The 23,915-nt window shown below is 45.9% G+C and overlaps 1 protein-coding gene across 1 annotated transcript in view; it reads right to left on the minus strand.

Moving 5' to 3' along the window:
• Positions 1-2,904: 2,904 nt before the first annotated feature.
• CNNM1 (cyclin and CBS domain divalent metal cation transport mediator 1) overlaps positions 2,905-23,915 on the minus strand; it is a 50,746-nt gene continuing 29,735 nt past the window's right edge. The window contains exons 7-12 of the mRNA XM_045567904.1: positions 21,352-21,414; positions 13,652-13,815; positions 6,104-6,287; positions 5,806-5,952; positions 3,992-4,096; positions 2,905-3,294 (exon numbers count right to left, since the gene is read on the minus strand). Of these exons, the coding sequence (XP_045423860.1) occupies positions 3,215-3,294; positions 3,992-4,096; positions 5,806-5,952; positions 6,104-6,287; positions 13,652-13,815; positions 21,352-21,414 (743 nt within the window). The 3' untranslated portion in view covers positions 2,905-3,214. The remainder of the gene's footprint in view (positions 3,295-3,991; positions 4,097-5,805; positions 5,953-6,103; positions 6,288-13,651; positions 13,816-21,351; positions 21,415-23,915) is intronic.

The following is a 23,915-nucleotide window of genomic DNA, read 5'->3' on the forward strand; positions in this document are numbered from 1 at the left end:
GGCACATAAAGCCCTAAGCAAAATAATTATGATCATTCATTATTATTGTTAATGAAATGAATAGCCTCTATTGAGTTTCCTGAGAAGAATCTTAAGCCGTCTGGCATAGGCCACTAATTGTCCAGTTTGCTGGTTTGAGAAATTAGTAGTAGGTGTCAGATTTCAGCCTTCCTTCTACACAGACATTAAATGCCCAAACACAGCTTCCCACCTGTCCGGTTGTTCCTGCCCGCTTGCATTGGTTTAAAACTGACCAATAAGCCTGACCCAATCCTGTGTTCCTTTCCCCAGCGTTTGGTTGGAAACTGCTGGGGTTGTGCCACTTTGACTCCTTTCTGCAGGGTCTGCAAAAGCGAGCCATTGTGACCAGCACATTGTCTCAGGGGCTTGTCTGGGTCTAGCCTCTTAAGACCTTGAACTTGGATGGCACCCAGTACCGTTTTTCACCCATCACATGGGTTCAACAAATGCCAGCCCTTCTCAGTGTTTTCTCAGGCCTCCTACTTTGTCTCCATGCACACTCCAGTTTCTTGTTTGGGTTTTACTTCCCATTTCTGGCATTTGCTCCTGCAAAATCTTACCCATCTGACCTCCCAAAGTAGAAAGGCAGGGCTTTACTGTAACCTTACTGCAGCCTCACACCTGGCCTTGAGAGGCGTGCCTTTCCAGACAGCTGGGCCACCGGTGAGATAATTACACATGTGCATCGCCCAACCTGCATCTCAAAGGAAGCCACTTTGAACTCCGACATTCCAGGGCAAGGAAAACAGCCACATTCCAGGAAAGGCATTTTCATTTTATTTAAAAATTATTTACAATTATTGAGCCTTCATAAATGCTTTATTTTAAAATTCTTTTTTTTTTACCTGAAGAAAATCTTTGCTGGGGATGGGGGGTTATATATAGGGAGAGGAGTGGTGACAGGCTCCTTAGGGATTCTGCAAAGGGATGGATGTAATGCGACAGCAGTGGCCTGAGCTCCGTGGCCTGTAAGGGGTAATGAAAGGAAGGCCAGCCAGGCAGGCCCTCCGGGCCAGTGGCCAGCTGAGCAAGAAGGCTGTGTGATGGCAGTTCTTGCTCAAGACTCACCGTATACTGGTTTGCGACTGAGGCACCCACCACCGAGGGCTGACACTGTCTGTTCCTACCAGGCAAGAGCAGGTGTTGGGAGGGGTTGCTGTGAAGTTCTCTAGGAGAAGTCATGCACTGCTGAGCTGCAGACCGGCCCGGCCAGGCAAGGGTGCGCTGAAGTCAACAACACATTGCCGGAGAAGGCATCTCTAGCTCCAAAATCTGCTCCCACATGCTGTGGCCCTCCTGTCTGCAGCACCTGCTCTGCTTTGCTGGGGAAGTGGGGACAAAGTTATATGGGGTGTAAGATATTCTAGAATGTGCCAAGAATTTCTGAGGATTCCCACTTCTTGGTGGGTGGCAGCCTCCCCCACTGGCTGATGGCCACTTGAGAAGACCACTCATAATTAAAAATCTGTCTCGAACTGCCCAGTATTCACTTCACTCTGCATCGCAGAAACTCTGGGCTGAAAGCTCCACTATTTGAAATAGCGGGTTTTTTTTTAATCCTTTGTAGGTCTAAGACCTCTGAGAATATTATGAATGCTTTAACGCTCTGGAAAACACACAGAAGACTACATACACTAAATTCTGACAGTTCTAGGGGTTTCACAGACCCTTTGAAGTCCAACTATGGACCCCCTGGGGTGACAGACCCCCAAGTTAAGGACCCCTGAGTTAAAGGTTCCTGTGGGTAAGCATTTTCTTCTGAGATGCAAATAACCCAGAGGAATTATCAGTGCAACCTCCCCATGTGATTACTGATTGAATGGGTGTGGGGAGGTGGAAGTGATGGTTTTGGAAGAAGGGGAGGGAAGGTATGTATACCACAGGGAAAAGTTTGGGAATACTTTAAAGATTCAACAGACAGCACTCGATCGCTGGGTACCTGACTGAGGGCATCCAAGTAGTGGGAGATAGATCAGAAAGGGAGACAGATGTCCCAAAGACAAACTTCACTTCGAAGTTTTCCCTAAGGCTGGCTGTGGTTCCTGATTAGAACTATTTTAATCTTGGAAGTAGGTATGTGGTGCAGTCTTTCTGCCATCTCGTGGTTATGCTCGGAATTGCACCTGCCTCAACATCCAGGAGAAAAACCAGAGATCTAGTAAGTTTTTGGAATAAAGTATACTCAACCGATCTGCTAGGGTGTAGTAAGGGGTGGGAGGTGCAGATGAATGAATGAAAAAGAATGATTTTTTCAACGTTCCTGTGTAATACACACTGCAGTCCCATGAGAGCATGCATCTTTCCTGGCTGACCTGGGCACTCTTTGGTTTGTCATGGCTAAACTTGCTATTAACGGCTTAGAATTTTTCCATGTAAGGTTTTTTTAATTGGTTTTTTTCTTGCTTTGATTTTTCACTTAACACCTGAAGTTCCATCTCTGGCTCCCTACTGGGTCTCTCTGCTCCCCGCTTTCCACTCCTCTTCCAGAGCAGATTGACTGACTGATTAGTAACTGTTGATTGGGAGCCAAAACAGATGTCCCTGGGAAAAACAGTGACTTGAGGTTCCATCTCACATTCTTTCCATTCTAGCTGAGACTCACTTCCTGAGAATGCTGAGACCCTTGTCCAACAGGGAACCAGTCACTGACAGTTTTCTGTGCTGCAACATCAGTCACCTGCCGACATGGCTGAGTCCTGCTGCTCTGAAGTTCTGGAGGAATTCTTGGTCTGTCCCCTGAGCTAAACTCCATACCTCCTACTCCATCCTCCCATGTGCCTGTCTGCGAGTGGCACCTTCTGAGTTAAGCTAAGCATAAAATATGGTAGAAAGTTATTATTTTGTTCTGGAGGAAAGAATGGTGAGTTGCAGCACATGGCATCAGGGTCCCAAAGTGGCATTGTCAGCTTGGGGTCATCTCTTCTCTAGCCCCAGACTGTGCTGTAGACAAAACCATTTCTAGCATGTTCCATTAGAGGCACTTCCTTCCGTTATGGCCACGGCAAGGCTCTGAGTCAAATTGGAGGCAACAAGGGAAAATCTGCCAAATCGACAGCTAGGGGAGAAGAGGTGGAAAGGAAGGCAGAATGTTCTGTCACCTGTGGGAGGCCTTGGGGGGAAGCAGATGATGGGAGGGTGGGTTCTCCCCCAAAGCTCTGGAATATCATGTAGCCAGCAAATGCTGGCTTTGCTGTCATGTGATCAGAGGCGTTAAATTGGAGTTCTCCTCAGAGGTTCTCTCTCCATCTGGTGACCTCTTCCTTCTTTGACCACCTGAAAAACACAGTTTGTAAGTATCAGCCTGTAAGACTGGGAGGACATCCACACTCTCTCAGTGGTCTGAGCTCTCTTCCAAATGGAAGCAGAAAGGGACACAGAGCCCTTGACAGCTTGGCTGAAACTAATCTGCATTGTATTCTGGTGCTGATATTGGCATGTTTACATCTTGAAGGATTAGGATACACCTTCCATGTAAGACGATATCTCTGAAAAGCCACAAACCCAGGCTAGTGCCTGGAATTGAGATTTCCTGGAAGGGACTGAGTAAAGCCCATGTGGTACCTCAGGCTCATGCCTTCCCCACCCCTGAGGGCCCCAGCCCCACTGACTGCCGCGTACGCTCTGAGAGAGGATTGGTCTCACAGTCTTTGATGTCCCATGAGCAATTTCCAGGGACCTAGATTCTCTAGTTCAATAAATCTTTATTTATAAAATCAGGAAGGTCAGAATTGACGTGCGGGCATGGTTTGCAGACTGCTGTCCTAGAGGACCAACAACTGAATGGGATAGATTCCCAAAGCATCAAGGGTGCAGTACTGGCCCACGCCTGACTGTGGATTTCCATGACTGGACCTCATTAGGGTTCCAAAAGGAGTCAGCGGTTCCTCCTGCAGGAGGAAGATCCTAACATGCTTTGCCTACTAACAGGCTGCAGTGTGGCTTTCATGTAGGTGAAGAACTAGCTACTCACTCAGGGTTCTCAGCAGCCTCCTGCCCATGGTTTCTTCAAAGTCGCCACTGAGAGGGCTGGTCTCTGTATCCAGGTTGATGTTACAACATTCACTATCTGAGGATGAGAGAAAGAAAAGAAGAGAGAGCTCAATTTTTTTCAACCCACGAGCTCAGGGATCAAGGCAGGGTGATTCCGGGTGATGTCCCTCAGGAGGTGAAAGTTCCAGACAAGAGCCAAGGCAGGTGTGGGCATAGCAAGGAAGGATGCTCAGGAAGGTGTTGGTTCTAATTAGTGAGCAAGAGGCATTTTAATGCTACAAAAGAAACAGAGATGGAGCAGGAATCCAAAAATCCACGCAGAGTCAGAAATGATTCCCTCTCCTCAAATACTGTTTGACAAGAGAGAGTGGAAGAAAACAATATATTCTCCACCCAATATCTTTGCCAGACAAAAAGCACGTTTGAGGACAGGTGGGGATATCTCTTTCCTCTACTTGCACAAACCCTGGAAAGCCACAGAGCTCAGTAACAATTAAGTGCATGCCCCTGTCTTCTCCCACAGGACTCTGTGAGGATTCAGATAACCACAGAGTCTCAGAGCCCAGGAGAAGGCCAAGCCTTACTGCCAAAGCAGTAAGAACCTAACCAGGGAGGCAAAGTGCTGTGTTGGAAACTGCACTGCACCAAACGCCATGAGGCGAAGTCCACTTCTAATGCAGCATCTGGATTTGGGCAAGTCATTTCCCTTCTCTAGGCTGCAAGGTTCCTCAGGTATCACATGAGGAGTGTAGACTAGATGCTCTCCAAAGACTACCCCATCACTTTATTCTTATTCCTTTGCTATATTTTCTTGCTACATGCTTTAGCTACTAAATTTGGTGTGTGGGGGAGAAAAAAACATCGCTTCTAAATTCAGGTCCTGGAATGGTGACTATGTGTGTCCCACATTTTCTAGGTTAGCCACAAGTTCAAACATACTGTCTCATTGACAGTAAAGATCTATGAGTATTTTTTCAGGTCATTGCTCTGGACTTGAGGGGTCTCATACTATGGATTTACCTGAAAGTTCAGGTAGGGGAATTGCTGGCCTGGGGGTGAGCACAGGGGGCTGCTGACAGCTTGGGCACTTGGGCACCTTAGTGAGGCAAACACAGGAGGACCTCAGGATTGCTGGGACCCTGAAAGCCTAGAGCAACACCACTGAAAAGGGGGACACATTCAGTGTCTCTAAGGGAGGTGATATGATCTGAGACCTCAGGAAAGGTCCTACAGACTATCTTTGGTCTCCGGGGCCCAAGGGAAGGGAAGGGCCCTGCCAGTAAGAGTGATGGCTGACTTCGGTTTCCTAACCTGTGAGTAGGTCTAATAATAACTACCTAACATTTATAAAGCATGGTACCAAACACTGTGATGTGCCCTTTATGTGTTCTCTCATTTATAACCAAAGCTACTTTATGAGAGAGCTACCATGATTTATACCTACTAACATAAAGAAACTTATCTATTAAGGTGTAGAATCTGAGTGTTAGGTTAAGTACTTGCCTAAAATTGGACAGCCCCTAAACGAAGGAGACAGGGTCTGAATCCAGGCAGAAATCTAGCTCCCAACCCTGCCCCAGACAGTTTTCCCGGGAGAATGAATTAGACAGGGCCTGGTGCGTGGTGGGTGCTCAGCAAATGTTAGTTTCCTTTCCCTGGCTGTGTAAGGAGGTGGGAGGTTTAACACAGGGCTGGTGTCCCCGGTCTCCCCGCACCCAGCTCACCCTGAGCCATCCCAGTGCCCAAGGACGATGATCCCCCTTGCCCCTCTGGGCCCAGTCTACCCTCCCTGACCTCTCGTGGGCACAGCAGCAGGTGACAGCGAGAGCTGCTGTGCACTGTGCTCCTCGAAGTCAGTCATTTCCTCCTGGGTGAAGGCCATCTCCTCCATCCTCAAGTACACCACCTCGCCGGGGCTTCGCAGCCCATCTGAGCGGCTGCCTGGGGAGGACAGTCAGGGCATTATCTCTCTGCCTTGGAGAAGACCTGGAGCTCCATGAGGCGCAAGAGATCAACTCTGGGCAGGGCTGGGGAGGAAGGCAGGGACATGCTCCCCAGACACCAGCCCAGCCCATCTGCTCAACAGACTTACACGGCAGACTGCTCCTGTTGCTCAGGAGCGTGGCGACAGGGTCATCCTTGGGGGTCAGGGGTGTGCCCCGAGTGGTGGGGGCCTTGGTGGAGTCTCCGTCAGTGAAGGCCTCCATGTCAGGGGACTGGGGTGAGCTGTCCATGTGGCAGGCGGTGAGCGCATTCTGATACTGCTGCCGTGTGATCTGGAAGGAGGAGAGCAGAGGCTCAGGAGCAGCCGGGCAGAGCCCTCCCTGGGTGCAGCCAGCCTTCCTGAGCTCAGAAGCAGCCCCACTGGGATGCTGTGGAACCCCTGGCCTCTGAGGCCTGATCCACGAACAGGGGGCCTTACCCACACTGGACCAGCCCAGCAGCTGAGGGACAATGAGGGGCCCTTTGCTTATTTGCCACCAGGTCCCACTGTTCATTTTTTATTGGCACCTGGAAGAGCCAAACCTTCTCCTGAGACTGTGGAGAGGACAGAGGGCATCTGCAGTTAGCAGGGAGTTGCCCATGGAGGAGTTTAAAACACATTTACACAGACCAGCGCCGTGAATCCTTGTTTCCAGTGAAAACAGCTGAGTTTTTGTACCACCCAGTATAGGAATGTGATACTGCTAATCAATGACTGCCAATGGGGGGAAAAATGAAAATGGCACATGGCACAATACCCTTGCCAAGTCCTACTATTTCCTAAAGTGTTTTCATCCCCTCGTCACTGCATTAAAGCTAGAGAACTGGCAAAGTACAAATTCTGCTCACTTTGCCTTCAGGGGCGGGACTGGCATTACATGTCGGAAGAGTCAAGATTTCCGGCTGGAAATAGGAGAGGAGATGATGGTTCAGGTTTACACCCTGGGACAGAGAGTGGGCCTAAAGTTGGCTTGCTATCAGGTAAGGTCTCTTTCCACAGTGGACTCTTGTCTACTGCTGACAAGACCCATTACTTTCCTGGATGTTATCAATCCTTTCTTCTCTAACAAACTTCAGAATATTTTCGTATGAGAACCAAGCAAATTCTAAGCACATCTAATCCAATTACAAAACACAAATGAACAACGTATGTCTTTATGCAACACTTATGGGACACATATATGCAGAGATTCCAGGCTTCTAATCATACTATACCATCCATTTAAGTGGGCAAATATAGTTCTCTTGATGGTTCAAATCTCAAACCTCATCATCAGAATTACCTGAAAGGCTTATTAAAACAAGATTGCTGGCCCGACTGTCAAAGTTCCTAATTCACTAGGTCTGGGGTAGAGACTGAGAATTTGCATTTCCAGCAAATTCCCTATGATGCTGATGCTGCTGGTCTGGGGATCGCACTTTGAGACCACTGACCTAAGACCTAGTTAGAATCAGACATAGGCCCTACTCAGGGTTTGTTTCTTTCCCCTCTAAAGGATTTTAAAGGATAAAGAGCAGCGAAGTGTTAACAATTGGCTTTGATATTTTTCAGGTCCATAGAACCATGTGTCTCCACTTAGCACTTACACAAAGTCTTCAACAGACTCAATATTCTTATTGAGAACACCTGACTTTTGCAGCCCCTTCTGTTGGGAAGAAGTCAGGTTCCAAAATTTACCCAAAAGATGGGGAAATTTGGCCCTAACACCAAAGGATAAGAACATTTCCTAAATGACACTTGATAAGCCCAAAAGGAGCTGATCTTACTCTATTTGGGTTCTTTAAAGTAGTTAGTATAGATTTGGCTTCTAGTTTAGTCAAAAAGGCCAAACAACCCTTCACCTAAAAACTATGGCAGGAAACACACTGCCTGCTCAAGGCTAAGGTTCAAGTCCCAGTTTTGCCACTTTGAAGCTGGGGACTTTGGCCAAATCATTAACATCTCTGAGCTTGTAAAAGAGGCCCAGAGATAATGAGATCATGTAAGTGAGTGTGTTACACAACTACTGGGAACGATTGTTTAAAAGATGTCCACATACATGTCCCACAGTTTGACTTTATAATGGGCACACATTTCAAAGACAGGGTGAAACTTACCATCTCATTATGTCTAATTGTCCACAGCACACCATGAGGTGGGCACGGGGGAAGGAGCAGTGTCCCCTCTGCCCCAAGAGCCAGTGTGACTGGAAGTGCTGTGAAGGCAAGACTAGGTCTTGGGAAAGTAAACCCATAATCAAGAAAATGAAAGAGAAAGTAGGGGATGGAGGGAGATTACAAGTAGGGACCATGGGAAAAGGAAGATGGAGAAGAAAAGAGACAGTGAGTGAAGAAAAGAGAGGAGGAAGAGAGAAGGAAGGAGTGTGTTTTGGTTTGATTTTGAAATGGATTTGCTGGCTTAGGGCTCCTATCGGTTGGTAGATTGGCTGTGTTCCCCAAGCTATAATAGCCTCTTGCGAGTGACGACTGCTGCAAAATTCTCTCTCTTATTTAACTAATTTACTCATTTTGGGAAAGGTTCTGCCCAGGTTGTCCCAGCAGTGAGCTGTACCACTCTCTCCTTGTTCTTATGAATCAGTGATATGCCCCTCCAGTAACCTGGAATCAAGGATCCAGGAACTCTAACCCTCGCTTTAAGCATTGTTTTGGAGGAAAGGATGGGAATAAAGTATTACTCTTGGTAATAATACTGAGTAAATGGAATAGGGTTCCTTGTAAGGTGCTGAGTTCCCTGTTGCTGGAGACATTCACACAGAGGTTAAACCACTACTTGTCAGGGATGCGAAAGAGAAGATTCAGCCAACCACCTCCAGGATCTAGTATTAGTGGGAAGAAGCACAGCAGGGTGTATGGGGTGAGCTTGGGGGGTGGTCAGCCAGGTACAAGGGGAGGGGCAGGGGTTGGGGCAGGGTCTGCACTGTTGGTGGGTGGTTATATAAAAGGAAAGGTACTACCTAATGGTTACCTCCTCTAAGTATCTCACAGCCTTGCTTTCACACTGCTTCCTCTTTTTAAATTTAAAAAAAAAAAAACAACAACAAAAAACCATGAACTACTGCCATGTCAACCCATTGCCTTAAAAAAAATTGTTGACAAGGCACCACTCTGGAAAATGCATTCAGGGAAGCAACCTGTGCCCGGCTTCTCCCCATTTCTAAATTCAAGCACCACTTCTTGTGTGTTCCCTCCCTTTGTTAAAAACCTGTGACAACTTCTTTTTATCTAGCATGGCACTGTCGAATAGAAATATAACATGAGTCACATGGGTAATTTAAAATTTTCTAGCAGTTGCATTAAAAAAAACCAGTAAAAAGAAGCAAGTGAAGTTAATTTTAATATTTCATGTATATCCCAACATATCCAAAATACTTTCACTTCCACATATAATTAATTTAAAATTATTAATGAGGAATTTTCTTTGAAGTCCAATGTGTGTTTTATACTTAAACAGCACATCAATCTGGACGAGCCACATTTCATGTGTTCGACCACCACCTGTGGCTGCTGGCTGCTGCGCTGGACAGGGGAGGTCTCGCAGCCCAGCCTGAACTGCTGTGCCCAGGTTTGATAACCTGGCCTTGCCTGGCCAGCAGCGTTCTCACTGCTCCACAGTGCAGGGCCACTGGTCCAGTCTTGCTCCTCTCTCTTCACAGTCCCTTGAATGCACGGAGTCTACCTGCCTTCTTCACTCCTGTTTAGGGTGTCCCCCCTGCATAGCATTGCCTGAACTCCTCTCTTATTCTTTCCCAGTTCCCAGCCAATATAGAGCTTAAAAAATGCTGCATAATTTTGTCATCGATTAGATACTACCCTGCATGGGTCACTGTTATTTAACTTAAGCTTCCTCTCTTTAACCAGATTTTAATCTACTTATAAGGCAGAGGGTATATTTTAATATTTTTGTTAGATTTAGTATATCTCATGGTATCCAGAACCATTGTTAATGCTAAACAAATATTTATTAGTTGATTGAGGGAATCAAACCACTTTTCAAAAGATAACATGTTTTTCTTTTCTCTTCACTGTTGTAGGTACAACCATTAATTAGAAATAGTGTGAATTCAAATTGTCTTCTCTTGTATATTGACCAGTTAAGAATTCAAGCACCCTCTAACTTACAGAGGAAATGGAAGTGTATTTATCTTTAAGCTAGCAAAAAGCAAGGATGCCCTTTTGGACATTTTCCCTTAGCAACCAAGGTGTCCAGAAGTTAACCTTTAGGCTACCGTGATGTCTCCTGTCATTTTATGATGTTCTGCTTATCTTTTCAACTTTCAGGCGGTTTATTCATCCCTTAAAACATGATGCTGCAATTTAGGGATTCAGCCACCAGATGGTGATGGGCATCTTGGTCAAGGTTACACAATCCAGAAGTTCTGTTTGATTTTCCTTTAATATTTCAATTTCTTTAGTGAATTTTTCCTCCACATGTAGAAGACTGAAACAGGATCTGCACCTTTCACCTCTCACAAAAATCAACTCATGGTGGATAACAGACTTAAACCTAAGGCATGAAACTATAAGAATTCTAAAAGAAAATGTTGTAAAAACTCTTACAGACATTGGCCTAGACAAAGAATTTATGAAAAAGACCCCATAGGCAATCTGAGCAACAATAAAAATAAATAAATGGGACCTGATCAAATTAAAAAGCTTCTGTACAGCCAAGGACACAATCAATAGAGCAAATAGACAACCTACAAAATAGGAGAAAATATTCACATGCTACACATCCGATAAAGGGCTGATAACTAGAATCTATACAGAACTCAGGAAAATCAGCAAGAAAAAATCAAACAACTCTATTAAAAAGTGGGCAAAGGACAAGAACATAAACTTTTCAAAAGAAGATAGACTAATGGCCAACAAACTATGAAAAAATGCTCAACATCTCTAATCATCAGGGAAATGCAAATCAAAACCACAATCAGATATCACTTAACTCCAGTGAGAATGGCCTTTATGAAAAACTCCCAAAACAATACATGTTGGCATGGATGTGGAGAGATAGGAACACTCATACACTGCTGGTGGGACTGCAAACTAGTACAACCTCTGTGGAAAGTAATATGGAGATACCTCAAAGAGTTACAAGTAGAACTACCATTTTGATCCAGCAATTCCATTACTGGGCATCTACCCAAAGGAAAAAAAGACATTTTATAAAAAGGACATCTGCACTAGAATGTTTATAGCAGCACAATTCACAATTGCAAAGATGTGGAAGCAACCCAAGTAGCCATCAATACATGAGTAGATTAATAAAATGTGGTATATGTATACCATGGAGTTCTACTTAGTCACAAAAAACAATGGTGATCTAGCACCTCTTATATTATCCTGGATAGAGCTGGAGCCCATTCTACTAAGTGAAGTGTCCCAAGAATGGAAAAACAAGCACCACATGTACTCACCATCAAATTGGTACTAACTGATCAACACTTATGTACACATATAATAGTAACATTCACTGGGTGTCGGGCAGGTGGAGGGGGGAGGAAGGGATGGGTATATTCACATCTAATGGGTACGGTGTGCACTATCTGGGGGATGGACACACTTGAAGCACTGACTCAGGAGGGGCAAAGGCAATATTTTCAACCTAAACATTTGTACCCCCGTAATATGCTGAAATAAAAAAAAAATTCCTGAAGTGCTTAAAACAGAATCCAGATTCTTTATTAAGGCCTAAAGATCCCAGGCAACACTGCCTCTGAAACTCCATTCTCATTGTGCTCCAGCCTCTGCCTTTGCACATCGTGGGCCAGCACTCAGACCCTCTGTCTAGCTCCTTCTTGCCTCCATTGTTTCTATCTTGAACATTCTCCCCACCTCCCCTTTCAGGTCTCTGCAAAAATATCCTTTTCTTAGCCTGCTCTGACAGTCATTTCAAGAGCAGCCTACCTGCCTTATCTGCCCAGTAGCTGTCTATCCCACAGCTCTGTTTATTTCCTTCATGGCCCTTATCACTGCCTGAAATTACCTAGGCTATTGATGTGGTTGCTTGTTTATCATCTTTCTCCCCATTAGCATGCAAGCTCCTGAAAGGCAGCAGCTTGCTGTCTTCTCGACAGTACCCCATCAACGCCTCACACAGAGCAGGCATTCATGACATATTTGTTGACCCACATATTCACATTATGATGTTCTTTTCCTTTTCCCACAAACCAAGGTCTGCATTAGCGATGATAGTGCTTGGAGACTGGAAGCCATAGAGGGGGATTCATGGGCTGCAATTTTCTAAGGTTTAACCTCCTTGTCACATTAGACTTGGTGAATGTCCACAGTCATGCACACCCATGAGTGTTGCTTGGTTAGTTCCTAAAGTCACTTCTTCCTGGCTCCTTCAGTTCTGATTTCCTACAACTCTCCCTAAAGCAAAGTGATTTCAGGGCTTGGACTCTGGAGGCAGAAAGACTCAACTTTGAAGCATGGCTCTGCCACTTCAAAGTATAAGCCATGTGACCTTATTCTCCTTAAGCCCCAACTTCTTCATCTATAAAATGGGAATGAAGTAGTACTTACCTCATCAGTGGCTGTGAGATTAAACAGATAATTCAGACAAAAGGCTCAGCAAAGTGCCTTGCACAGAGCGCCCCACAAAGAGTAGCTACTACCCACCCTATCCTCTAGGTTCTATCCCCTTCTCTGGTAGCTTTCAATGGTTACTTTTATTGGCTGATATCAGTTTTAGCTCAGGGTGTCCACACAGTTCTGGAACATAGAAAACCAGCCAGCATGCACTGTTCTCCAAATAATCAGGGTGTGTGTTCTGGATAGAAGGGAAGGAACTTCTCCCAGCTCTGTGATTTCAGTATACCTCTCAGCCTACAACTGGGACAACAGTTACCAAGTGAGCTCACTGGGTGTTTTGTTGGACTGGGATAAATGGGGCTCTAGTCAGAGCTCAGGCCTAATTTTATAACGGTTCCCAGAATGCTAGAAAACAAAACCAAACCTATGGAAACAAGAGAAAGGGGGAAATTTTAGAAGGCTTCTGTGCAATGCCAATCCCAGTGAAGGACATGAAGAAATAGCTCCCCTCCTCTTTAATTACGAGGCAATGAGCCTTGCTGCCTCTCTCCACAGCATTTGAAGACTGGTTCTCTCCGAATAGCTCAGTGCTCTTAAGGGGGTGTTATTAGTTACTACAAAAAATTTTCAGTTAACTGACAGGCTCAATTGTGTTTTAGACTTCAAATATTAAGGTGTAAAAATATACTATCATACGTAAAATTATAGCATGGTTTCATCTATACACGTGGTTTATTAATCACCTGTAAACCTAACTTGAAAAAAAAATGAACAAAACCAAATGAGTGCCAATCGTGGGGGGGGGGGGGGTCCAAAGGAAACAGTTCTGGCAGCAACCTGTCTCATTGTCTCATGCAAGCTCATCTTAGGATGCTTTGTGCCTCAGTTTCCCCACATGCAAAACAGGGGTCAGGAGATCTTTAAAAATTGACAAATAATGATCAGTAATAAAGCTTACTGAAAACAGGGCCTTTATAAATCCAGGAGCAATTGCCACCCACATTACTATATTGGAACGGGGGGAGTGGGATGCACGCTGTGCCTCTGACGCAGGTCTCCTAGTCCCCACTCCCCCAGCCAACTCTGCCACCAGGAGAGAGGATTGCGTTCCTGGGGGAGTTACCTTCACAAACTGCACATCGCTGAGGATGTGGACTGAGTAGTCCGGCGTGTAGAGGTTGTTGCTGCTGCTGAACAGCTGGGTGTTGCTGCCCCCAAAGTCGCTGCGCTCACGGTTTGGAGACTCAGAGCGATTCAACCCGCTGCAGCGAGAAGGGGACCGGTTTACTGCAGATGGAGAGGGAGAGGGAGAAAAGACAAGGGGTGGGTGGGGACGAAGGAGAGGGAGTGGAAAGAGGGAGAGAGAGGTGTTGTTTACTGAGGTCCCATAGGACTTTCAGGCAATGGCAACAGTGCATGGTGGAAAGGGGCCCTCACCCTTCCCAGAGCCCAGGAAGGAGCTGAGCTGCTTTGCTGATGTTTATTCCTATGAGGACCAAATACCCAACAGGAACTCACGGCTCCCTACAGCCTCACCTAGTGAGCAGTTGGTGCATTTGTTTCCCCAGACAGGTTCTTGTCCTTGTCTTCAGGTGAGGTGCGGGAGGACCCCACATGAGATGAGGCCGGTGCTGTGAGCGTGGTTTGCTACCACAGACCACGAGACCCCCCTCCATGGCGAGGTATTTCACACAAGCTCCACTCACACACCTTGTCTGAGAAAGGCCAAGGCCGCAGGTGTGCCCTCAAAACCACAGCACAGACAGCCAGTTCCCACCGTGGTGGTGCATTTTGGTGGGGATAACTCGGGCCTGCCGCAGCACTGGCAAGGCCTGGGACAGGGGTACACATAGGCCCACAGACCATGTGGATAAATATCTACAAGCTATAAATCACATCAGTAAACTGTTAAAATATGTTCTATCCTTGTCTTTGACAAATGCTCCTAACAACCCAGAAGGCCAGGTTTGACTCCTTAGTATTTTGTGCCAGAAAACAGGGCTGCGTGGGGAGAGCCAGCCCTGACCCTAGGGCTTTGGGACGCCTCCCCATCTCTGGCCCCCGCCCCTGCCAGGGCTGTCTCGGTGGGGAATTCTGGGATCCTGGATATCTGAACTGTGGTCTGGAAAGAAGGACACAGGCTCTGGCCGGGCACATCCCCTTGGCCCTGTAGACTCCTTGCCCCACACAGAAGGGCAGGACTCTGATAAGGGCCAACATGGGGCCCTCTACAGTGTGGACCCTGGGCTGGGCTCTCTCTTGCACAGGCCTAAGCGGGGGACTGGAGTAATCCACAGGTCTTCTGTAAAAGACCTCCTAAATGTTCAGGCAGGTTCTTTTTATATTTTGAAGAAACACTTCTCAGGAAAGTTCAATTAAGACCATGTTACTTGGTTTCAAAATGGACAACACAAGAGAGGGTACTGAAGGTGACCCTAACATTCTCTCAACCATGGAATAAACCCGAATGAAAGACTGTAAGGCCCCTTGATCCCTCTCCTTCCCAACTGATACCACTCTGCATTTCTTCTAGAAAATGGGGAACAGGAGGCTGTCAGCCTCTCAGAACACAGATTTACTTCCAGGGGCTCAAATGAAGAATCAGATTCTTCATAGATTCTGGTCCTTGCTCTTTCAGACAGAACCTTGGGAATCTAATCCTGTCTCTTGAGATAATGCTGCCATTGATCAAAATACTTGATTAGCATCTATTTGGAGTGAGCCATGGATGACTGATGATCTGTTTAGCTGCCAAGCTAAATAGCTACATGGTTGTCTGGCAAACCATGTAGCAAAAAGATTAAAATAACAACAGGTTGAATATTTTCTCATTAGAACCATAATAACCACTGCCTTGATATGATTATAGAATTGCAGATTCCACTTCCAGTCTTCCCTCTTCTCAGCAAATATCATCCACATCTATGCAGTAGCTGAAACCAGAAACCTGGGGGGTCACCCTTGACTCTAGTCCTCAGCCCCACATCAAGCGCTGCTGTCTGCCTCTGACACAATGAACCCATCTGTCCTATCTCTGTCTCCGCTCAAGTCCCCGTGACCATCACCTTCACCTGGGCCAGTCTCCCTACTTACAATTTATAATCTGCTTTTGTCTCAGCTGCTAGAATCACATTTTAAAAACAAATCAGCTTCCTATTGTATCTGAATATATCAAACTCCTTGCGTGGCCCTTAAAGCCCCATGTCCTGGCCCTGGCTTTCCTGTCTGATCTCATCTTGGGGCCTCCTTTCTCCTCTTCCGCGTTGTTCTAGCCCATGGGCCTCCGTGGGCTCCCTCAGTCACGCAAGCTTCCCTCCCCACCAACAGATGCCACATCCCCTGCTGCCCCACCCCGACCTCTACCCCCAGCTCATGGCCACTTGCTTCTCAGGCATTAGCTCTCACCTGAGATTCCACCTGCTCGGAAGACCTTGTGTGGCCACCCTGAGAAGATCCCCCCTGCTTTCCTCTATCACTGTTCATTCCTTCAATGCACCTTTAGTAAGTATTAATTAATTATACATTTGTACTTATTCGTTATGTTTACTTAATTCAATTTTAAATTCCATGAAGGCAGAGACCTTTTCTTTTCTGGTCATCACCACTGTATGCCCAGTCTCTAGCACAGCACCCAGCCTGGAGAAGGTACTCAATAAAAATGTACATTAATAGAATGAATGAATCAGCACCTAAGGGTTCTTTAAGGGGACCCTTACAATTTAGAATCTCAAATTTGTTCAAATAACCCTGAAATCAGAAAGCCTTTCCTTTGCAATATTTTGGGGAAGCTGACTTCTCCAAGAAGTTGGGGGTGGCAGGCAGGACACTCAGGAAATGCAGCCAGATAGAGTTAAATAGTGTGCATCTAGAATCAAAGGGCTCCAAGATGCAAAAGACCACAGGGAACATCAGGACTTTCTGTTTGTTTAATAAGGGCATGTGAAACAGAGGAGCCTGGAGTCAGGTGCCTAGGGCTCTACTTATCCACTGGGTGATATGGGCCAGAGTGACCAAGGACTGAGAGGGACAGGGACAGTGACAGTGCCATGGAGAATACAGCAAAGCACCAGGGTAAATGGCAGTAGTGTTAGGCAGAAAAAGGTGCCTCTCATTGCTGGTCCTGGCCCTGGTCCCTTGAAAAGAAACCGACAAGTTCACCCATTTGTGGCTGTCTTAGTGTGGTAGCTGGCTAAGAAGGTCAGTGTTCTTCCCTCCTGGCTAGTTGTTGTGGGAAGGGAGGCAGGTCTTCCTGCAGGAGGGCTGCTTCTTTGGCATGAGAGCAGAGTCTGGAAAACCGTACCTTTACCTGGTAGGTCTTGACCTCAGCTCAGTTTGGGCATGACCAAGGGGAGAGAGTGAGAGCAGAGCCTGAAGCTTCAGTTACCCCAAGAAGATGCCATCCGTCCTTAATAAGCCTCCACTTTTCCTAGCCAGACATGGCTTCATATACCTCACACCTGCTGTTCTGCCTTCTTATCCTTGATGTCACAATTCAAGAAACATTCAGGGAGGATGACAGGGTAACAGCCCTATCTTATCTACTAAACTTCCATCCACAGAAACTTCTGTAGAATAACTTCTACTCTCTGTTGGAAACAGAGGTAATAGTGACATCCCAGTTCCCCCCAGAGTTCTCATTATCTCACTGGTACTGAGCGCAGATGTCACCCACAGGGCCTGGCACGTCAAACACAAGCTGCATCAGTGTTACACTGGGGGGAGAAACATGTCTTTTCTTTTAAGTAAAGACAATGCTATTGAAAGTTTATTCCTAAAATCCTAAAGGATTCCCAACGCCAACAAACACAACTGTCTTACAAAGGCAGGGTCTACAAAAGCAATTTTTAAAAGAAAAAAGAACTGTCATTCTATCACAAAGAAAGTCTCGGCTCATCTGAGTATTATGCAAGATCCATGTTTTTGTGTCCCAGAGTCTAACATTCCTCAATAGGTAGGATGTTGATGAGTCGGCATTTTGGTAATTGTGCACATACACTCAGAGGTTTCAGAGTAAGGGAAATGGCAATGCTTTTAATAAAAAAGCAGAAGAAATCAGTAACAGACGAGTGTCCCAGCAGCATGGCAAACTAGTTCAAAGTTGTATATCCCCCTTGGCATTTCCTAAGAGCACAGAGGCACAGCTTGGGGGAGTGAAGTGAGGAGGAAAATCCTAAGTATAGTGCGAGGAGGTCTGAAAGGAGACAGATCAAACAGTGACGCATAAAACCGACCGCAGGACCTGTTAACAGGAGGTACGCCAAGCTGCCAACACATCCCTTGCCCACTCTTGTTTTTATATCAGACCCTCAAGTTGGCCCTGGTGTGACTGGGTGGTAGGGAGCAGGGTTTTCTTCTCCAGACCCCCAACAGCTGTGGAGAAGTGTGGCAGACTTCATTCCTGCCGCCTTTGAGTGGTCAGTCTGCAAGAGATATCTGTCCAAGTTGGCTACTCGGAGTTACTGAGGTTGGGTGGAGAAGACGCTGGGGTAAAATTGGGGGTGGGGTGGCAGAGAGCATGGAGGAGGATTTCACAGTGTAATTGGGGTTGGATGGAATCTTCTCTCACTCTGCACTAATAGGCAGGGGCCCTGAAAACCTATACATAGCTCTGGGACTCTTGCTTCACTTGTGATACCTGCATCCTTCACAGTCCTAGCCTGGAAAGCAGGATCTAAGATACAATAGTAGAATGCCCTACTCCCCTTTTCTGTGTGGGGATTTGAGGGAAAAGGAGGGTTCAGTGGCTGCCTGCCTAGGTCTTCTGCGGCATCAGCGAGGGGCAAGAGGGAACAGCCTACTTTGGTCATGGTCACTGTGCCACAGCCATCTGTGTTCTCCAGAATGGATGGGGGAGTTTAACTGTATAAGCTTATAAGAGTACAAACTAGAATTATTAAAAATTCATCATTCTGGGGTAACAGTCAACATCAGACAGCCAAATGCCAAAAGCCGCCCTCTGCCAAAGCTACAATGTGAACTCTGCAAGTCAGCCCAAGTTAGGATCCCAGATGAACTCGCTCACGTTACATGGAGCTTTAATGGTTCCCAAATGTTCACTGCACAAGAGCCAACCCAAAGGAATATTTCCACTTCCCACATTTTGCAAAGTAAAAAGATTATTTTTAGGGACTCTCTGTATATTCTAGGAGAAAACTCTATCATCACTGATCTCAAATCACATTATGTAGGGACATCGAACACTGAAAAAGAACCCTTGGTTCCAATGCCTCTCGTGTCTTTGTGCTTTTGTGGATTTGAAAGGACAGTCGCTGGGAACTCAGAATTATCTCCACTGCCAGGAGAAAAAAGAAGGAATAAATCTGGGCAGAGGGAATGATAACAGCAGTGGGGCTGTGTACTTTCAGGGGCTGATCAGAAATTTCATTTTTAAGTGGAAGCACCTGCAAAGTTGGCCAATTACACCACACTCTGGAGGTAACCCACAAACCACTGTACTCCCCTTATTTCAAACTAAGGCTCAAGTAGAAAGAAACTCCCTATGGATTATGATGGCAATATTTGGTGCAGGGACACCTGGCCTCAATCCAGTATGAGCCCAGATTCATTAGCATGGCTACTTTCAAAATGCAAATAAATTCTAGCCCTCCAGGGGGTGCGATGTGCTTGTGTTCAGAGGTGCAGCCAGGTCCCAGGCAATAGGAGAGAGCAGGATCTCAGAGACTCGATTCTAGTCCTCATCCCTCTAGCTACTTACTACACGCAGGACTCTGACCCAATGGCTTCCTTTCCCAGAGCCTGTTTCCTTTTCTGTTGTTGTCCAACAATAATTCCTGTCTATCTCCCAAGGTGGTTGTGGGGGCCAAATAAAACGACGACAGAGTTCTCTTAATGTATCTAGATCAGAAATCAAGTATAAGGCCAGAAGGTGCCCAGAACTTCTTTTTAAAAAAGTCCAGGCCTCTTGAGGCCACTTCTGGTGATATGGAACAAAAGTGATGGAGATAAAACCATAGCATAGTTCCTGGGGATGTCACCAAGTCACTGGGAGGACTTGGTGATTAGCTATAGAGACCAGACATAAGAAGGTGGACAGGAAAGAGCTGAAGGAGAAGCAAGGCACCCTCCGCCTCTCGGTGTTTCCCCTGTACCCTGCATTGCTCTGCCTGCAGAGTTAAACCAAGGCGGGAATAAGCTGGCCTTGCTCTCGCCTCTTTATCAGTGGGTTTCTGGCTGAGTTGACCCTGTCTCCTGTTGGGTTGAACACCCACAATCATGGAAAGTGGGGAGGAGGTTGAAAGAGCTCTCAGGGCACATGGCACTGCACCAGCCAGAATTAGATCAGAAGTCTCAGCACTTCCTGGGGGTTCTGCACAGCAGGAATGAGTCGCTTCAATCTCTGTCTGACACTGGGTTACCATGAACTTTTTCGTAATAAATACTGATGAACTAGAATTAACCTTCCTTTAACTGGGAAGTCACAATTAACTAGGTCATCTGGTTAACTGAAGGTTAATTAAGAAGGAAAATACACCCCTGCTTTGATCCTTTTGGCTGAAAAGCTTTAAAAAATGTGCATCTTTCTTTTCTGCAGAAACTGCACAGCACACCCTTGGCATTCACCAAGATTCACTGCACATGAAGGATCGTGAAGGTCCATGATGTGGTCATTTCTAAATCTGTCGACATGTAGGAACAGATCATTTAGCTGGTGATGGCACCAGATTGGCATTTCACACTGACTGTCCTATCCTGTAGTCATCAGGAAGGTGTCAAAACCTCTCACAAAGCAAGAAAAAATTTATGTCTTAGTGGAAAATCACCATTACCATCAAGAGAAAGAGAAAACTTTGGTGAAATTTGAGAAGGGGATTAACTTGTCTTGTACAGATAAACATGGGAACCAGATAGTTTTTGATGGAAAAATGTGATTTGGGAAAAAACAGGAGTCAACATAAATACTTCTGAGGTTGCAGATTTAGGGGTTTGAGGTCTCAGGCAATAGCCTTTTATATGTTGAGGGTCTGCTATCCAGATGAGAAACATAACTGGATTCTTGATGACTGAGGATGTGGTGGGGCTTCAGAATTATCACCCCAGCACTGGGATAAGGAATACAGATGGAGAGGGTATAGGAAACTGGACTGTGTTCTAACTGCATGGAAATTTAACAAATAAATCCCAGGTTTTGTCATTACCTGCTCTATGAGCCTAAGAGAACAACCTCTGGAGATGAAAACAATATCAACAGTTTAATTGATCGTTCAGATTTACTGCATTCTACTCAGTCATTAGGTAATTGTGTAGCTCTATGAGCTCCTTTACTTGATTAAAAAGAAACCCAGTAGCCTTTATTTAATTAACAAGAGAGGTTAAACTTAATGAAAAGTTGTTCTGAAATTTTTAGATATAACATCCTTTGCATGAACAGAGCCAGAGAGAGTATGATCGTCACATAGTAACATTAGTAGGAAGATGAGGTCATAGAAGGAAATATGGAAGGGAAATAGGTGGGAAGAAAGCAGAGTATTCCATTATTTCTTCCCATTTCTGTCCTGCTGCATTCCTCGTTCCATCCCTCTGCAGTCAGACAAATGATGGCAAAAAACACTATCCCTCACCCCACCATTTTCCCGTATACATACACAGATACATCTCTGGGAAGTAAATTCACAAATGATGCCATCGGACCAGCAAAGCCTGGGCTCTGTATATAAATGAGTGTTACTGGTGCAGTGTGTTACACGTTAGTCATGGGAGTCCCTGTGGAGAGACTAGTTCTCATGCAGGACAGTGACAGAGACCAAAGGCTTCTTGTAAACCCCACTGAATCTGTGGAGACCCGAAACACCCATACATGTTTACCTGGGGAGCCTGCCAGAGAGTCCCCTCTGCTGAAGGCGAAGGTACGAGACACAGAGACGGGCACTAAAGAGTCAGGGGCCAAGGATTTCAGAGTTGCGAAGGGGAAGATAAACACAAAAGGAGAGAGACAAAGAGCAAAGTGGGTGAGAGTCTGTTCCTGGATCTTCACAATATCACATTTCTCTGCAAAAAAGAATCTTCCTTCTGAATACATGGGAATTCGCACCCTTTTACAAAGTCACTCTCCAGAAAGACAAGAAAATAAAATGGACTTTGCTGAAGGTCTTCTGAAAAGATGTGCAACAATCTTGGAATCAGAGATGCCAGTGACAAGCACAAGGAGTGCCCCAGTGGGGAGCGTTTAGGCAGCATTGTCTGGGCACCTGTTTTGAGCCAGCAAACATGCCGGGAGCCCAGAGCTGCATCCCCTCCAGGCTCTCCCAGCTGCCAGGCATCCTGCTCCACTGCAGGAGGGAGCCTGCACAGGCATTCACGGGCCTGAAAGAAGAGTGTGCGCTCCTGCTAGCCTGAAAGAAGAGTGTGCGCTCCTGCTAGGGGCCCTTCTTGAGGGAGCTGGATCCTGCCTCGGACTCCTAGGAGCTCCCTCTGTGGTCACAGTGCTGGTGAGGAACTGTGCCTTGCTAGAGGATCAGGACAAAGGAAAGATGATATTTCCAGCAGTTTTCATGTGAATCAAACTGATGAATTGAATCACAGTCACTTTGTAGCAAGTTTAAGTTCCCTATAGCACTTCTCTTTCTTCCACTTTTCCTTCCCTTTCTCCACAGAGTCTGAAATGGTGCTGGCTATCATTTGGGGCCTGGGTGGGGTGGAGTATGTCGCAATAGTCTGGTCCTTTCCCCCTTTTGATCCTGATCATGTGGTGTTTGGGCATGGGAATCTGTCTTCATTTCTCTTATCTGATCATTCCCAGAGTTTCTTTCAAGGAGCTAAATGAAGCCAGTCTGCAGGTGACGGACGCTGAAATAGGCAGCTTCTGCAGTCTTATTTGCTGCACTAAATGAAAATTCCCTACACGTGCAGGGGAGCACAAGTGGGGAGCTATATAACTACCTGATAATTATTTACTCTGACATGAGATATTAGTGAATATTTGAAGAGGCCTCTAATATTGTGAGACACACTGTAGAAACCCTATATTCTCAAGAAGGACCATAGTTTTTCTTAAATTAAATGAATACACAGCCAAGCAGATAGGACACTTGTTCTCTCTCTGTCTGCACACCTCTGTGTGCACCTGTCCCAGCTCCCCTGAGCTCGGGCAGGGTTTCTCTAGAGTGTCAGGCTCATCATGGTCCTCCTGGGTTCCCCGGCAATCAGAATCAAGATAAAGAAGACAGCGTGGATTGTGTTCCCTTCACCCCACACAGGAAAACCAGAGACTTCCTTGTAGCCTCAAGTTCAACTTTGCAGCATAAGCCACAGGGCCAGTGTTATGGCAAACTCATCATCTCACTTCTCACCCTCAAAGGCTGATTAAGGCTGGGTGTGGTGGCTCATGCTTGTAATCCTGGCACTCTGGGAGGCTGAGGAGGGAGGATTGCTTGAGCTCAGGAGTTTGAGATCAGTCTGAGCAAGAGTGAGACTCCGTCTCTACTAAAAATAGAAAAAATTAGCTGGGTGCAGTGGCATGCACCTGTAGTCCCGCTACTTGGGAGGCTGAGGCAGGAGGATCACTTGAGCTCAGGAGTCTGAGGTTGCTGTGAGCTAGGCTGACACCACTGCATTCTAGCTGGGGCAACAGAGTGAGACTCTGTCTCAAAAAAAAAAAAAAAAAAAGAAAGACTGACTAAGTTGTTGGCTTCAAGAACAGGAGGAGTTGGCTAGGCCAAGACCCTACAAGAGTTTATTGCCTTGTGGCTCAGGCTTAAGCTCTCCCTTTACCTATAGGCTGAGGTTCTTGGCCAATGAAAGATGCTGGGTGCCTGGACCCTGGGCTGAGCACCCACCTAGAACAACCATGGGGTGTGGCCTGCCTTTGCAGTTATTTCACACTTCATGAAGCAGGGAGGGCTTGGGGGAGGATGAAAACTGTTTCTTTACCCCTACTAGCTAATAATATTTCTTTTTCCTCCTGAAAATTTATAAAGATGCTCAGAAGCATGGGAAGGAAAAGAGAGTTTAATGCTTCCTTTTACTTAACTGGTTTTAAAGGAGAGATCAGTGTTGCAAATTCAGTCCTGTCTCACTGATAAAGAACTAGAGACAGGAAAGAAGGAAACGAGGAAATCAGACAACATCTTCCTCCTACTTAATTTTTTTTTTTTTTTAAGAAAGAAAGTCATCTAAATTGGGTAGTCTGGAGAGCCTTAAAATATAGGTCTTTTTTTTCTCAGAATTCCTACCTCTTGTTGTTTTAGAAGAGCCAGAACAAGGACAGCATTTCTAGGTAACATTGGAATCCCAGGAGTAATCCCTAATGTGATGGACACTGGAAATCTCCTTTAGACAACTAAGGTTTACCCAGTCCTGTTGCCTGTCCCTGGCCCACCCAGAGTTCTACTGAGTACTGATGCTTCCTTCATCAACCTTGCTTGAGGTTT

The sequence above is a fragment of the Lemur catta genome, chromosome 14 (assembly GCF_020740605.2).
Source record: "Lemur catta isolate mLemCat1 chromosome 14, mLemCat1.pri, whole genome shotgun sequence".
Classification (NCBI taxonomy): Eukaryota; Metazoa; Chordata; class Mammalia; order Primates; family Lemuridae; genus Lemur; species Lemur catta.